Below are 13,503 nucleotides of genomic sequence, written 5' to 3'. Positions count from 1 at the left end.
AGGGAAGACAGCAAGGGCCATTCGTCCTCTGTGGAATATGATTGATTTGTGCCTGAATGTAAAAGCTCCTTATAAATGATTTTTGTGCTTGGCTGCCCACTACCCCTCTGTCTCGCTCTCTCCATTCCATAGATTGCTTTCACCCACTCTATCTTCTTTCCTGACATCTTGTGCTTGTTCCCTTTTTGCCAACAGGAGCTCGAAAGGCTGAATTGAGTCCTCTCTGACTAGAGTTGTCCCAAGGTTGCTGCTTAGCACAATATCTGGGAAAATGAGGTGACCTTGGTCCAAAACAGGAGAAGCAGAGGTCCTTGAAGAAGGGAGGCTTTCTATAACTCTATTCTCTCTGGATAGAAGTGCAGAACACTCCTCGTTCTGGTCACCAAATTTCTTAACTTGAATAAAATCAGACACCTTGAGGCAGCAGTGAAATGTGTTTCCCATGTTGCAAGTGCCACCATTTCATTCTAGTTCAACCACAGAGCAAAAGAACTGTAACTTTGGAGTCCAAGAGCTGATAGTAAGAGCTGATTTGGGTTTAAAATGAGCAAGACTTCCACTACGTGACCTTGATGTTAAAGCAAGCCTTGCTTTATTGGTCAAAGCTGTGAGACAAGTCTAACAGATAGCTGACATACCTAATTACCAAGTCTGGCACAAGGCCTGTTGTGTACCCAAAAATATTTTATGCGTGTTTAGTTGTATAAATAGAGCGACTGAATGGATGATAATATCCCCTATATATTTAAAGTCAAAGAGAAAAGTGAAAAGCAGAAAACAAGAAACATTGCATAGATTATAAAGATTGATTAAAAAAATTACATTTCTTCCACTCTTCCTATAGTTCTAACTAATGCAGCAATATTTAAAACATGCAAGTATCTCCTCACATTTCATAAATGTGCCTCTTGTCCATAATTGTCTGTAAGAAAGAGCTCGTCCCAAGCAGAGATCTCCCTCTCTCCATCCAAAACTTTACAGGTCTATAGTGTCTTCTCCTCTGCACTTCATTCTGTGTCTCTCATGAACACCCCCCCTCAGAGGAGCATCCCATTATGAGAAATTCCAGCTCATTTCTTCAGCTTCACTCAAAAAAAAGTAAAAAAATTAATAAAAATAAAAACAGAAGCAGAAGCACGTGGATTTACCTCTTGCATATATGGCATGCGTTCATGTAAATCAGCTTACATTCAGGAGTCTTCTATATTCACAGCGTTGGCAAAAGCTTTTGAAGTGCAATTGTTTTTTTCGGGCAGGAATAAAGCACTGTGTCAGGCACTGCTCTGTGCTGTGTCCCCTTTGAATCAGCTGCCGGCTCAGGCTCCACACTGGTTGCTATAAGAGGATGCTGTAGTACCGGCAGAATGCAAACACGCTGCTCTGAAATGCTCCTGCGGTCTGAGTGGAAAGGCGGAAGCGTTAATGTTTATCGCTCACAATGGCTCGTTTGGAAGGCTGCATGCTAGGTAGGACGCGTCCTATGTAGGCTGCAGTATACCGAGTGTCCTCCTTTAAACATGTCTCGTTTAAACGAGACGGCCTTCGCAGGACAAACGGAAACGGAATGTATCATGGTTGCTATGACAGCTCGCCACTCTTTAACAAGCGCGAGCGCTTTGAGTGAGAAGGGAACAAAGTCCCTTTAGAAGGGAATGTATGAGGTACATTTTAGGAGAGTTATAATGATGTAAAGAGAAAAGAAAATAGATTTTACAGTTGTATTTTTAGTCTATAATACTTTATTTTAATTATATATGAATATAATTATACATATTATATACTCTGCACCCATCTACTGAGGTACTTCAACTTGGAAATTAACATTATTTGCATTTGAACATCATATTTACGGGCAAATTGACATTTCTAGATTTTTAGACATTTCCATTGAAGCAAAGAAATGTGGGTTGTGAGTGCCCACGAAGGATACACCTCACGCATCCTCCTAGTTCCCATGAAAGAAGGTCGCAATTGAAGTGTCCTACTCGCTTTTCTGAAACGAGACAGTCTCGATGACGTATGCGACCTCCGGAGGACGCATCCTTCCAAAGGAGACACAGCCTATAACTTAAACAGAAAAGGTTAGTAAGTGGTTTTATTTAAAAGTGAATGACAAATACAGAAATACATAATGGACAAAATAACACAAATTTGGAGAATTTTTATGATATTTAATAAATAAACCTTAATTCATGATACATCATACTCCTCATCAGTTAAAAATAAAGCATTTTACTGTCAGACAGAGAAAGAGAAAACAAAAAATAACTAAATGATACACCTGTTTACATTACCCACCCTCCCTTGTCATTCAGAGTGTTTTGAATATGATCACAATAATTTACTTTATTGACACAAATAATTACTCAATGGCAAGTGAAAACTCTTCTTTATATAGCATTATGGATTCAACAACATATTTGTTGAAGTAATGGAGTAACATGTGGCTGATCAGTCTTTTGTGAGCAAAATCTTCCAAAATAGCCAGCCTTGACATTAGCTTATAATTCTGTAGTCTCTGCTCCAATATCCTCTCTCAATGGTCGGTCCCTGAATCTACCAATCTGAGTCTCCGAAAGGCCACCTTCCCGCCAGCGGCCTCCAAGTGATCTGTGCAAAGGGAGGAGCCTATGTCTGAAAGGGTAAAGGAAGAGAGCGGGGTCAGGCATGGGGCGAGGCTCCTCGGGTCCAAGCACCCTTTCACGGGGCACGCATTCTCTCACTTTCTCCGATCGCCTCATCCTTCCTGAAGCACGGCTTTGTCGTGAGCTTTCCGCTGCTACTGGAGATGCCCACGGGGAGCTTGCAGCCCAATCTGATTCCTGTGAATAGGTAAAAGAGGAAACTCATTTATGTCAAATTATGAAGGTATAATGTGAGAAAAGTGCTGCTCTTGTGTAGATACGGCAAGCTGTGCCATTTTCCCTGTCAGATGTTCATTATAATTTAGAATGTCCTGTAGGTGAATCTGCTCTTTTTAACATGTTAATAATATTTTTGTACACTATATATAGAACATAATGAATTCCAGATAGTATCCCCTTGGACATGTATGTGTCCTTAATGGATCCTACCTGCATGGCTCCTCCTTCATCCTCCGCTTTTTCCTCCTCTTCTTCATTGTCCTCTGTCTGGTGGTAGAGACGAAAGTGTGCAGAATGCAGTTGGAAGGAGAGTTGAGCGGCCACATCAGTCTGCTTGCAGAGGTCACGACTCAGTGTCATAATCTTATGACTGCGCCGCTTCAGCTCCTCCAGGAATCGCCGCTCCTCATCTCTAAGTCGAACCTGAAGTGCACTCGCTAGAGCCCCCTTTTTCCGTAGTTCTCCCCGCAGCTCCACCAGTGCGCTCTCTTGCTCAGCCAGATGCTGCTCTGTCTCCAATAATCGTTCCTGCAGCAACTCTTCCTCTAGAGCGATTTCTGTAATAACATGTAGATGGAAGGCTTAAAGTTTATATGTAACTAATAAAAAAAAATAAATAAAAATGGACCCTTCTGGAATCTGAAACTCACCTTCTCGGCTTCTTACGGGTGGCCTTTCACTCAGATAACAACTCAGGTCTGCAGAGACATACAAACAGATTGTAACGTTATTGGGTATCGTTTGGCTTTTTCATGTGCTTTCTGTTCTCTGTCTTGTATGGCTTTGATTTTGAAGTTCATGTACAGTAATGTCTTTCTTCATTGTGCCTCCCTTGATTGTTCCCAGGTGTTCCTGGTTCAATACAAAGTAGGTTCAATCAACATTTGTGGAATTATGTTGATTACCACAAGAATTTTTTGGACTGGCCCCTTGTTTATTTAAAGAAACAAAAAATGCGATTACATTAAGCCATTTACAATGGAAGTGAATGGGGCCAGTCCATAGGCACCAAAATACACACTGTTTAAAAAGTATAGCCACAAGACATAAACATTATATGTGTTAACATGATTTTAGTGTGATAAAATTGCTTACTAGCCTTATCTGTGTAAACTTATATCCAATACTGGGATTATTGGTACTACAATGTGATAACAACAAAGTTGTTATATTGCATTTAACTATACACAGATCAGGTTAGTAAGCAATTTTATTACACTAAAATTAACACGTATAAAGTTAAAGTCGTGTGGTTATACCTTTCAAAAACAATGTGTGTTTTAACGTTTATGCACTGGCCCCATTCACTTCCATTTTAAGTGCCTTACTTTAACCACAATTTTTTGTTGTTGTTGTTCATTGTTTTGTTTTTTTGTTTTGTTTTTTAAACAAGGTACGAGTCTAAATAACTTTTTGTGGTAATCAATATTATGCCCAAATGCTGTCGATTGAGTTTGACTTGTATTGAACCCAGAACATTCCTTAAAGCCAATTATCTTGTGTATTTAAAGGGATAGTTCACTTAAAAATGTCAATTCTCTCATCATTTACTCACCCTCATGCCATCCCAGATGTGTAATGACTTTCTTTCTTCTGCTGAACACAAACAGAGTTTTTTTAAGAATATCTCAGCTGTGTAGGTCCATACAAGTCATGCACATCTGGGATGGCATGAGGGTGAGTAAATGATGAGAGAATTGACATTTTTTAAGTGAACTATCCCTTTAATGCCCTCTTGTTCTCCTTCTCTTTGCTTTGTTAATGTACTGCTTTAATTAAATGAGTTCTGCCTTGAGTTAAGACCTTATCTACTGTTGTGCATGGCTTTAAATGGCATGTTTTAAAATAAAGCAAAAAGCCTCTCAACTTTTACACAAACTAACAATTTTTTATTATATGATGAACTCTTAAAATTAATCAAGGTAACTTTAAAACTGAAATAAATAAATAAAATGATTTGTTTTGTTGACAACTACACATTCTTATTGAACTCAGAATTAATAGAGTGGTTGGCAAAGATTATTTTTTAGTGAGTTGTATGATTTTGATATCTCATTGAGAAACCATTTGTAATATCTAAGCAACAACAGACCATTGCATCGTTTCTTCAAGTTGCGTATCTCAAGGCATAGACCAGTCAGGAGGATCCTGTGTTCTTGCTGCAAGAATGATACATTACGCTCCACATTCTCCACCTGTTCGGCTACTGTGGATCTATCCATGGAAATATCTCAGATGTTTGCAGGTTACAGAACCTGGTTTCAATTAGAGTAAAACTGGAATGTCAATACAAGGTAAACACACTTTCTTAAATGTGCACTCAATAACTTTTGTCTTTGTGTCATTTTGGATTTACACTGACACCTAGCAGCTTGGATGCAGCATCATTTAAAATCAACACTTTTCAGTTTCAGATGCCATTGTGTTTCAGATGCCAGTCATGATTACTTTAATCAATGTGTGAAAGTGTTAAATAACAGGACGGTTACTGAGATTAAGCGAGTAGTATTCGGCTGGTCATGTGATTCTAACATGGCAGCCCCCATGTGCGGACCCTCTCCATGTAGAATAAAACAGCTTTTATAAGGTTACTGATATGACTGGAGTCTTCATTTTAATGTGAGTGGACATGATTTCCTACATGTATTGCAAAATTACAATTCATTTCTTTAGGAGTTCAACTTTTTTAATGATGAAAAAAATTACTGAGTGCACCTTTAATTTAGGGTTAATCATTCATTTAAAATCTATGGCATATTAATTTCCATTAAAGCAGGCTTAAAAAATATTGAAAATATTTAAGTAGCTACGTACTAATAAAAATACAGAGTGACTATTTGTAATAACACCTGCCACATAGCGTGGCTGTTTGCTCTCCAGTAGTCTATTGGAAACAGAAATTTACGATAAACTGCATTGTAAGTGGCGCTTCAGTAGCGTGGGGCGTAACGCTGGTGCTTCCCAAACCACACACTATTCTACGCAATTTTGTAGTGTAAGTAGTGCGAGTATTACGTTTACACTGAAAATGCAGCAAAAAGAAGTGTACTATGAGTACCCGGATGATGCAATTCTTCAAGTGGCAAAACGGAGTGTGGAATGTTGGACACTTCATGCACTCAGCGCTCGCTTCTTGCCATACATAGCGAAAGGGGCAGAGTTACCTGGTTGCGCTGCTGGTCTGACAAAACAATTGTAAATAATGGAGAATGTAGCAACTACTGAAACTTCAGTGAAGACAGCACCTTGCAAATGTGAGTTGAATGTTTTACGCTGTGTGAATATGTTCATTATTTTAGATATCAGTGATAAACTGAAAGGCAACACGTGCGATTGGAACATCACTTCCATCAGCTGTTAAACGACGAATGTTTCTGTGTAGTAACAAAGAGTGCAGTGTTCCATTTGGGACGATACTACACTCTGAAAATATATACACTACTTGGCTGAGTGCATAGTGTTTTCTGTAAGTGCATAGTGTATAATGCGTTATTTGGGACACAGCTTTAGACTTTTTGACCCGGGTTCGATTCGCCGTTTGTCCCCATTCTGTTTTCTGTCTCTTCTCTTAATATTTTCTTTACTACTACTTATAATAAAACATAAAAATGAATATAAAGGCAGCTTTACTATAGTAATATTGAAGTAAGCATGTTTTTTGGCGGAAACCATAGATTTGATGCAATTAACAATGTGTTACTACTACAGTAATATGGTTTTTATATATTAATCATGTTTATTTTTTGGTTACTATGATTTTAAAACAAAATACCATAGTGATACTATGGTTACTGTAGTAAAACCATGGTTAATTTTTGTAAAGGAAGATTAGGGTTAGGTTTAGGGGTAAGGGTTGGTGTAATGTGTCTGTGGGACTCTGAATAAACACCCTGCAGTGATGCCCCTATACTGTTTGTTATTAATCAGAGGTGCAGGGGCCTGGGTAGCTCAGGGAGTAAAGATGCTGACTACCACCCCTGGAGTCGCCAGTTCGAATCCAGGGTGCTGAGTGACTCCAGCCAGGTCTCCTAAGCAACCAAATTTGCTAGGGTGGGTAGAGTCACATGTGGTAACCTCCTCATGGTCGCTATAATGTGGTTCGCTCTTGGTGGGGCCTGTGGTGAGTTGTGCGTGGATGCCGTGGAGAATAGCGTGAGCCTCCACAGTGCTAGGTCTCTGCAGTAATGCGCTTAACAAGCCACGTGATAAAATGCGCGGATTGACTGTCTCAGACATGGAGGCAACTGAGATTTCGTCCTCCGCCACCGGATTGAGGCGAGTCACTATGCCACCATGAGGACTTAGAGCATATTGGGAATTCCAAATTGGGGGAGAAATTATTATTATTATTTTTTTTAAATCAGGCATGCAAATAGTATCTACCCTTATTTGTAATCAGGGCTGAAGTGCAAATAATATTTGCCACTATTTGCACCAGGGAGCAAATAGCATTTGCCATTAAAAATATTGCATGGTAGGATATCCAAATGTGACCAGCACGTTATAACAGGCTGTAGTCTGTAGTCAACATTATTGATATCCTTTGTTCAAACTTCAACATGTTATGGTAAAAGTTAATATTATGTCATTGGTACAGCCGGTACATTCTGACCAGGAACTGCGTAACAACGGCAGTCACTTGTAAACATCGCAATCTATCGTCTTTGAGGAGAACAGATATTCGCAATCTATAAAGTGTTTGTCTACATAATCACACAATTGTCATGACAATGTCAGTTGCTGTTTAACATCACCCCGATTTCAACATTAGCACACCTGATTCAACCGTCAGGTATCAGATCTTGGAATATGTAAACAAACGATGATTAAATGAATGTGATGCACTTCTTTGCACGCATTGCCAACTGGACAAGCTTAAACTTCCTACTGTAATGATTATTTTGTCTTCAATATGTTCTTACTTTGGTGACATGCTTATCTGAGGAAAAAAACTACACCTCCTTCCGATGTTTTGAAATCAGTGCGCCGCTTAAGATTTTAGGCTGGTTATTTTTCCAAGGTTAATATCTCAATGACATGCAATGTGCCGATGTCACAGCATGCACGGTCTATGTTACTTACGATTCGACTGAACAGATGAATGATGCAGGACACCTCCAGTGAAAAGCATCGCCACCAAAACAGTGCGTCAGGACAGGAAAGGGTTAGCCATCTGCCATGCCGCCCAAATCTGATTCACTGAGCCAATGAAGTCCTTCTGATTTAAAATACAACTCGAGCATAAAGCAGGGCGTGCTCAAGGACGTTTAACAAATGGGACAAATTTGATTTGGTAAACTGTAACCTATATTTTAAACGCGTAGAGACTTCTGTTGTTTGCAATCCTGCAAGGCTATAGCCTACAACATTCTCCGCACTTTGTAATTTCATTTCGCGAAGGTTTCGATTTCAGCACCGTGGATAGCGACGTCATGCCTTAGGATTTCTATTGTTAGCTATGGAAAAACCTCACCTTCTTATCTCGAAATGTAAAAGTAGCCTATGCAAATAAGCTCTTCTGACTTCTATATACCGTGTGTGTTATCAAGTTTTGGTACTTGCAAAAGAGGACACTGTAAATTAATAATAGTGTAGTCAATGTGGATTAGTGTCTGCTCAATATTTTCCCTGACTCAGTTGATATAATCTTTTTTTCAGAGTGAGCTCCAGCCTTCCTGGTCTATCATAAAACATGAACTGGTTCTGTTAAAAGTTTTACTGATTTTAAAAGGTAAACACTGATTAAACTACAAGAACGAAGGGTGGAGGACAAAAGCCATTTCCAAAACCAAAGGCCTGTTGGTTCAACATAAATCACCAGAATTGATTTGAGCTAATGTTGATTAGTGTTAGTTGGCTTATTCAGATGTCAGTTAGATTGTTTATATTACTCTGATTGCCAACTATTCATTGTTTATTAATGATGTTATTCATTCTTATATTGACAAATTATTGACATTTGATGTTTGTATTGTTTTGATTTACTTGGATTGTAGTGTAATTATTATTTACTCTCTGTTTGTACAGACCACACACACCCCTAAGCCCTTATATCCATCATATCTGTACATCCAAGACGTCTATGAGTCAGTAAAGTCACTAAAGTCACTAAAAGTTTGTGTTATTGGGCTCTGACCGGCCTGCCAGGGCGAGTACTCCCTATTCAACAGTCCTTAAAGAGCTAAAACCAGAATTTGATAGTCCATCCCAACAACAGGCCTGTGACAAATTTCCATGTATAGATTACATTTTTGGGGTAATCTAATCAGATTACTTTTGGATTACTTTAAACCAAATTTCATTTAATTTTATGTCACATGCATTTGATTAGGATAATCATTTTAACAAAAGTACAAAGAGGAAGAAAATGTGCTCCATTCTTTATTACTAACAAAAGAGCCACATAAAAATAACTTCTTATGACATTTTTAAAAGGTGCATTAAACATTACATGAATGAACAAAACATTAAATCTAACAGTAATGACAGTGCATGGCCAAAGTTTATAATTCAAAACACTGAGACATCAAGTTCATTTTAAGTGCATAAAACAATAGCAACATTACGAGCATTAATGACCATAAAATCAACATAAAACTTTACATGAGCAAACAGTAATGAACCTGAAATCAACAGCAATGACATTGCTAGGTCAAAGCTAACAGTTCAAAACTCTGACACACTTACTTTTAACCCTTACTAAGTAATAGTCCATCACTTATTCCTTAGCTGAGGTGCATATCTTACTGTTGTAACGTAAAAGAAGCACATGCTCAAAAAGTTCATCTGTGAGGCTATTGTGCTTCGGTGTGAGAATATGATGATATATATATATATATATATATATATATATATATATATATATATATATATAAACAGTATATACTGTATATAAAAGTTATCTTTGCAAGTGCCTAAATTGCTAAATTATGTATAGGAATTTCTTTTTAACTCTCCTGTTGTGTTCAGGTCATTTACATTTTTAAATAATACATAGGTTTTAGTACAGGAACCAAATTTTGGGAATTTGTCAAGACTATCAAAATACACATGAAACATTTTTTCAGATTGTTTAGTAAAATAGTTTGATATATAACATTAAAAAAATGTGTTGCATCTTTTGCATTCGCGGGTCAATTTTGACATTTTACCATCAATTGTGGCTTTACACATGATATTATGTATGTTGATTTGTTTGTACATCTATGAATTAGATGTTTACTTATAAACAATTCACTTACATTTTGCCTCTTTCCCATACTCCCTCGCACACTTTTTTTTGTCTCTCACTGCGACTTCATCTTGTTTACAAACATACACACACACACATATAGTCGCACTCAGAAATTCCTGTACAAAACAGACATGATAGATGTAACAAACATAACAAATAAACGAAATCAAAGGTACTACTGTCTAAAGGGGGTGTGGCGAGAGCAAAAGTTAATGCACACATTAGTCTAAATAGGTCTTGAAAGAGGAAATTGTCCACATTTTACTCTGCAGCCATCTGATGCTGAACCAGTTTACAGTATACTTACACATCAATATTCAGCAGTTCATGCAAGTAAATAGAATAGATTTAGCTTAAAAACATAGTAAAGAAGTATTAGTGTTTTATAATTGAGTTGTGCAGTTGTTTTGATGATGTTTAGTTGAAAAAGAATAAGTTGGTTTCACAATTTTTGACCACCAAGTTGTAATGAGCAGTTATGAGTAATAGGTAATTAATTCAAATTACTAGTAATTCTCACATTAGATGTTAATATAGATGTATATTATGTTATATTAGATGTTGAAAAAAAAAAGATGTCTTCACATGTATCACACTGGTTTTGCTGTAGTTAATGTATATTTTAAAATGTCAATTTTTTTATTTTTTTATTTACATTTTATTAGTTCTAAAAGAAATGGCATATTAATTAATAACTTTTAAATTTGTTAGTTAACATGCCAAAAATATAAATCTTTTTATATGTCTGAATAGTTAAGAACCCATTAATGACTTACAATATAGTTTTAGATGAAAACCATTGGGTTATGAATGATTTATAAGCTTGAATTCCACCGGGTCAAAATTGACCATCAAATACAAAAGGTGTATACAGATTCTGAACCCAGTGGGAAGGTTAAATGACCCAAAATATCTGACCTTATAAAATCATTTAATACTAAAAGAATCTATTATATTGCTACTGTAACAGTGCATAACTACTTTTCCCAATATACATGTTGAATAAATGAACATGTGGAAGCAGATTTGATATTTGAGAGAAGTCTATCGACTTTGACCCCATTACTGCAGCTTAAGAATTTTAAAAATATCTTTCTTTTTTTCTTTTTTTTTTTTTACTTATTATCAGTCATATACTGTAAAAAGTGGGCTGGACTCTAAGCCACAGCTTGCCAAACAGTTGTCTTTTTTACTTATAGCAGTTCCAACCAGGACAACCCAAAAGAACACAGTGAATCATAAATGCAAAACGATGACCAGAGTCTAAACAAACAAACATTAACATGTTAAAACACCCCTGTCAATTGTTAAAAGGCCTTCTCACAATCTAAATAAGGTCCATTCAACAACCCAAAGTTGTTGATGCAGCATGTAGAAAAAGCACAGGGAGAAAACGGTCTATAAAACAGATGGATTCTCATGCGAATGTGCTTGTTTACTGATCACACATACAATACTGAATATTTTTTAGCATCCAAAATGACCCAATTAGAGCTGATTAGGCAACATCAAACTGGCAACATTTGTGCCTGATTACTTTTATATGACAAGTTAATTTTTATTATTTATTTATACTATACATTTTATTACATTTTATTACATCTGCTATAATGCAATGGATTAAGACACATTAAGCAAGGCAAAACACAAACAAACAAAATAGAAGACAAATAAAATACTTTTTCAACTGCATTTTTAATATGTGCTTGGCATTTAGGCTTTTACAATTAGTCATTTAGCAGAAGGTTGCTGGAGGGGAAAAGTTCTTGAGAGAATACTGTACTGTACTGTACTGATGAGTGATCCATTTTTAATGACCACTTTTAAGTTTAATAGTACAGTACTTTTTTATCCAATTAAGACCTGTATGAAAGGTATGTTAAATGAATGAAACATACTGTAAATATAGCAAGAATTTTTAGGACAAAACAGTACATTTGAAAGTTTTTACATACAAGTTTCATTCTTATTGCAGAGAAATTAATATGAATATGAATATGTGGTGATGAACACAAAGGGTGATATTAGTCCCGCTGGAAGGTGTTGTCTGCCATCTGAGGAAGGTGCCGAGGTCCTGCTAAAAAACATGACACAACTCATTCTCAGGAAATTTCCTGGCAGAAGGTATGGACCTATTTGTACCTTCATTGATTAATCATCAGTATAGGCTGAAGTCGATTAAAAATACAGAGACTTTGGCTGATGCTGACCACTCAAGTTTTATAAGTAGAAGCCTGTTTGGTTTTGCTGACCTTTTATTAGTCGGTGTGGCATCTTTGTCTGTTTAAGTATCAGTTGACTTATTAGTTATTTGACCAGCCAGCAAGACAAATTCATGTGCCAAATCTTTGATATTGCTTGCTGTCTCCCCTGTTCTTTCACTCAATGCTCTGTCTTCATCAATGGTTTTGCTCCCTCATCAGAACAGTGCGTGTGCCGCTGCCAAAAAGACTCAGAAATCAGTCACTCTGAATTCTGTCAGGCAACTTCCAATCTGAAGGCAGGTAATGTTGTGTATGACTAGTCCTGTAAACACAAGCGCCAGTCCGTTTGAGGTGCGTCGGCACCTCTGGGTAAAGGCGTGGGCAGACAGAACCTGTATGCTAGGTTCTTGTGCGGGGAACAGAGGGGGCTGATAACTGAGGTTGCACTGGAAGGGTGATAACCCCATAGACAACGACTGCAAGGAGTTGTGGGTGTACTCGACCCAGACAAAATGATCACTCCAAGAAGACGGATTACGGGAGGCCACACAGCGCAGGGCCTTTTTCAGCTCCTGATTTGCCTGCGCCGCTTGCCCATTCGTCGGGGATGAAACCCAGAGGACAAATTCACCGTAGCCCCCAGCTGTCAACAGAATTCTGCCCAAAAAACGTGAAACAAATTGGGGGCCTCTGTCAGAAACCACATTGAACGGGAGGCCATGAATGCGGAAGACGTGGTTAATGCTACTGCTGTCTCCCGTGCTGAAGGTAATTTGGGGAGGGGAATGAAATGAGCCACCTTCGAGAACCGGTCCATTACAGTCAAAACTACTGTGTTGCCATGGGAGGGGGGGAGACCAGTTACGAAATCCATGGCTATGTGCGAAGGGATAGGCAGCAGTTGGAGGAGCCCGGCTGGGGGTTCACAGAACATCTTATTAGTTACACAAACGGGGCAAGTGGCTACAAATTGACGTACGTCCTGCTCTAGTGATGGCCACCAGAATCGCTGTCTAATCAGCGTCTGGGTGTGAGTAGCCCCTGGATGACAAGCGATGTTGGATGAGTGACCCCTCTGTATACATGCGTCCGAACAAATCGCAGAACAAATAACCGGCCCGCTGGGCACATAGTGGGAGGCGTGGTGTTTCGTACCACAGCACAGACTTAAGCCTCCACCTTCCAGGACACCATGCGAGTG

The 13,503-nt window shown here is 38.0% G+C and overlaps 1 protein-coding gene across 2 annotated transcripts; it reads right to left on the bottom strand.

Annotated features, from left to right (window-relative positions):
- Positions 1-1,859: 1,859 nt before the first annotated feature.
- On the bottom strand, positions 1,860-8,165 carry LOC127429194 (coiled-coil domain-containing protein 92-like). 2 transcript variants are annotated; one of them, XM_051678068.1, is made up of 5 exons: positions 7,947-8,165; positions 4,957-5,119; positions 3,515-3,562; positions 3,075-3,421; positions 1,860-2,822 (listed from the first exon to the last, which is right to left on the bottom strand). In XM_051678068.1, the coding sequence occupies exons 2-5, from the start codon at positions 5,084-5,086 to the stop codon at positions 2,502-2,504; spliced, it is 846 nt and encodes a 281-aa protein (XP_051534028.1). In that variant the 5' UTR covers positions 5,087-5,119; positions 7,947-8,165; the 3' UTR covers positions 1,860-2,501. The 2 variants fall into 2 exon arrangements, with proteins under 2 accessions (XP_051534028.1, XP_051534029.1); XM_051678069.1 differs by lacking the exon at positions 7,947-8,165 and having other exon boundaries at positions 4,957-5,311.
- Between the last annotated feature and the right edge of the window lie 5,338 nt (positions 8,166-13,503).

This window comes from Myxocyprinus asiaticus, chromosome 38 (genome assembly GCF_019703515.2).
Source record: "Myxocyprinus asiaticus isolate MX2 ecotype Aquarium Trade chromosome 38, UBuf_Myxa_2, whole genome shotgun sequence".
In the NCBI taxonomy this organism is placed as follows: Eukaryota; Metazoa; Chordata; class Actinopteri; order Cypriniformes; family Catostomidae; genus Myxocyprinus; species Myxocyprinus asiaticus.
This window is presented reverse-complemented; position numbering and strand designations above follow the sequence as displayed.

Excerpts from the sequence above, each read along its gene's own strand:
- LOC127429194 (XM_051678068.1), bottom strand. The coding sequence starts at position 5,086 with ATGGATAGATCCACAGTAGCCGAACAGGTGGAGAATGTGGAGCGTAAT. Across the intron at positions 3,563-4,956 it reads CTTGAAGAAACGATGCAATG|ACCTGAGTTGTTATCTGAGT; the intron begins GTCTGTTGTTGC and ends ATGTCTCTGCAG. Across the intron at positions 2,823-3,074 it reads ATGAAGGAGGAGCCATGCAG|GAATCAGATTGGGCTGCAAG; the intron begins GTAGGATCCATT and ends ACCTATTCACAG.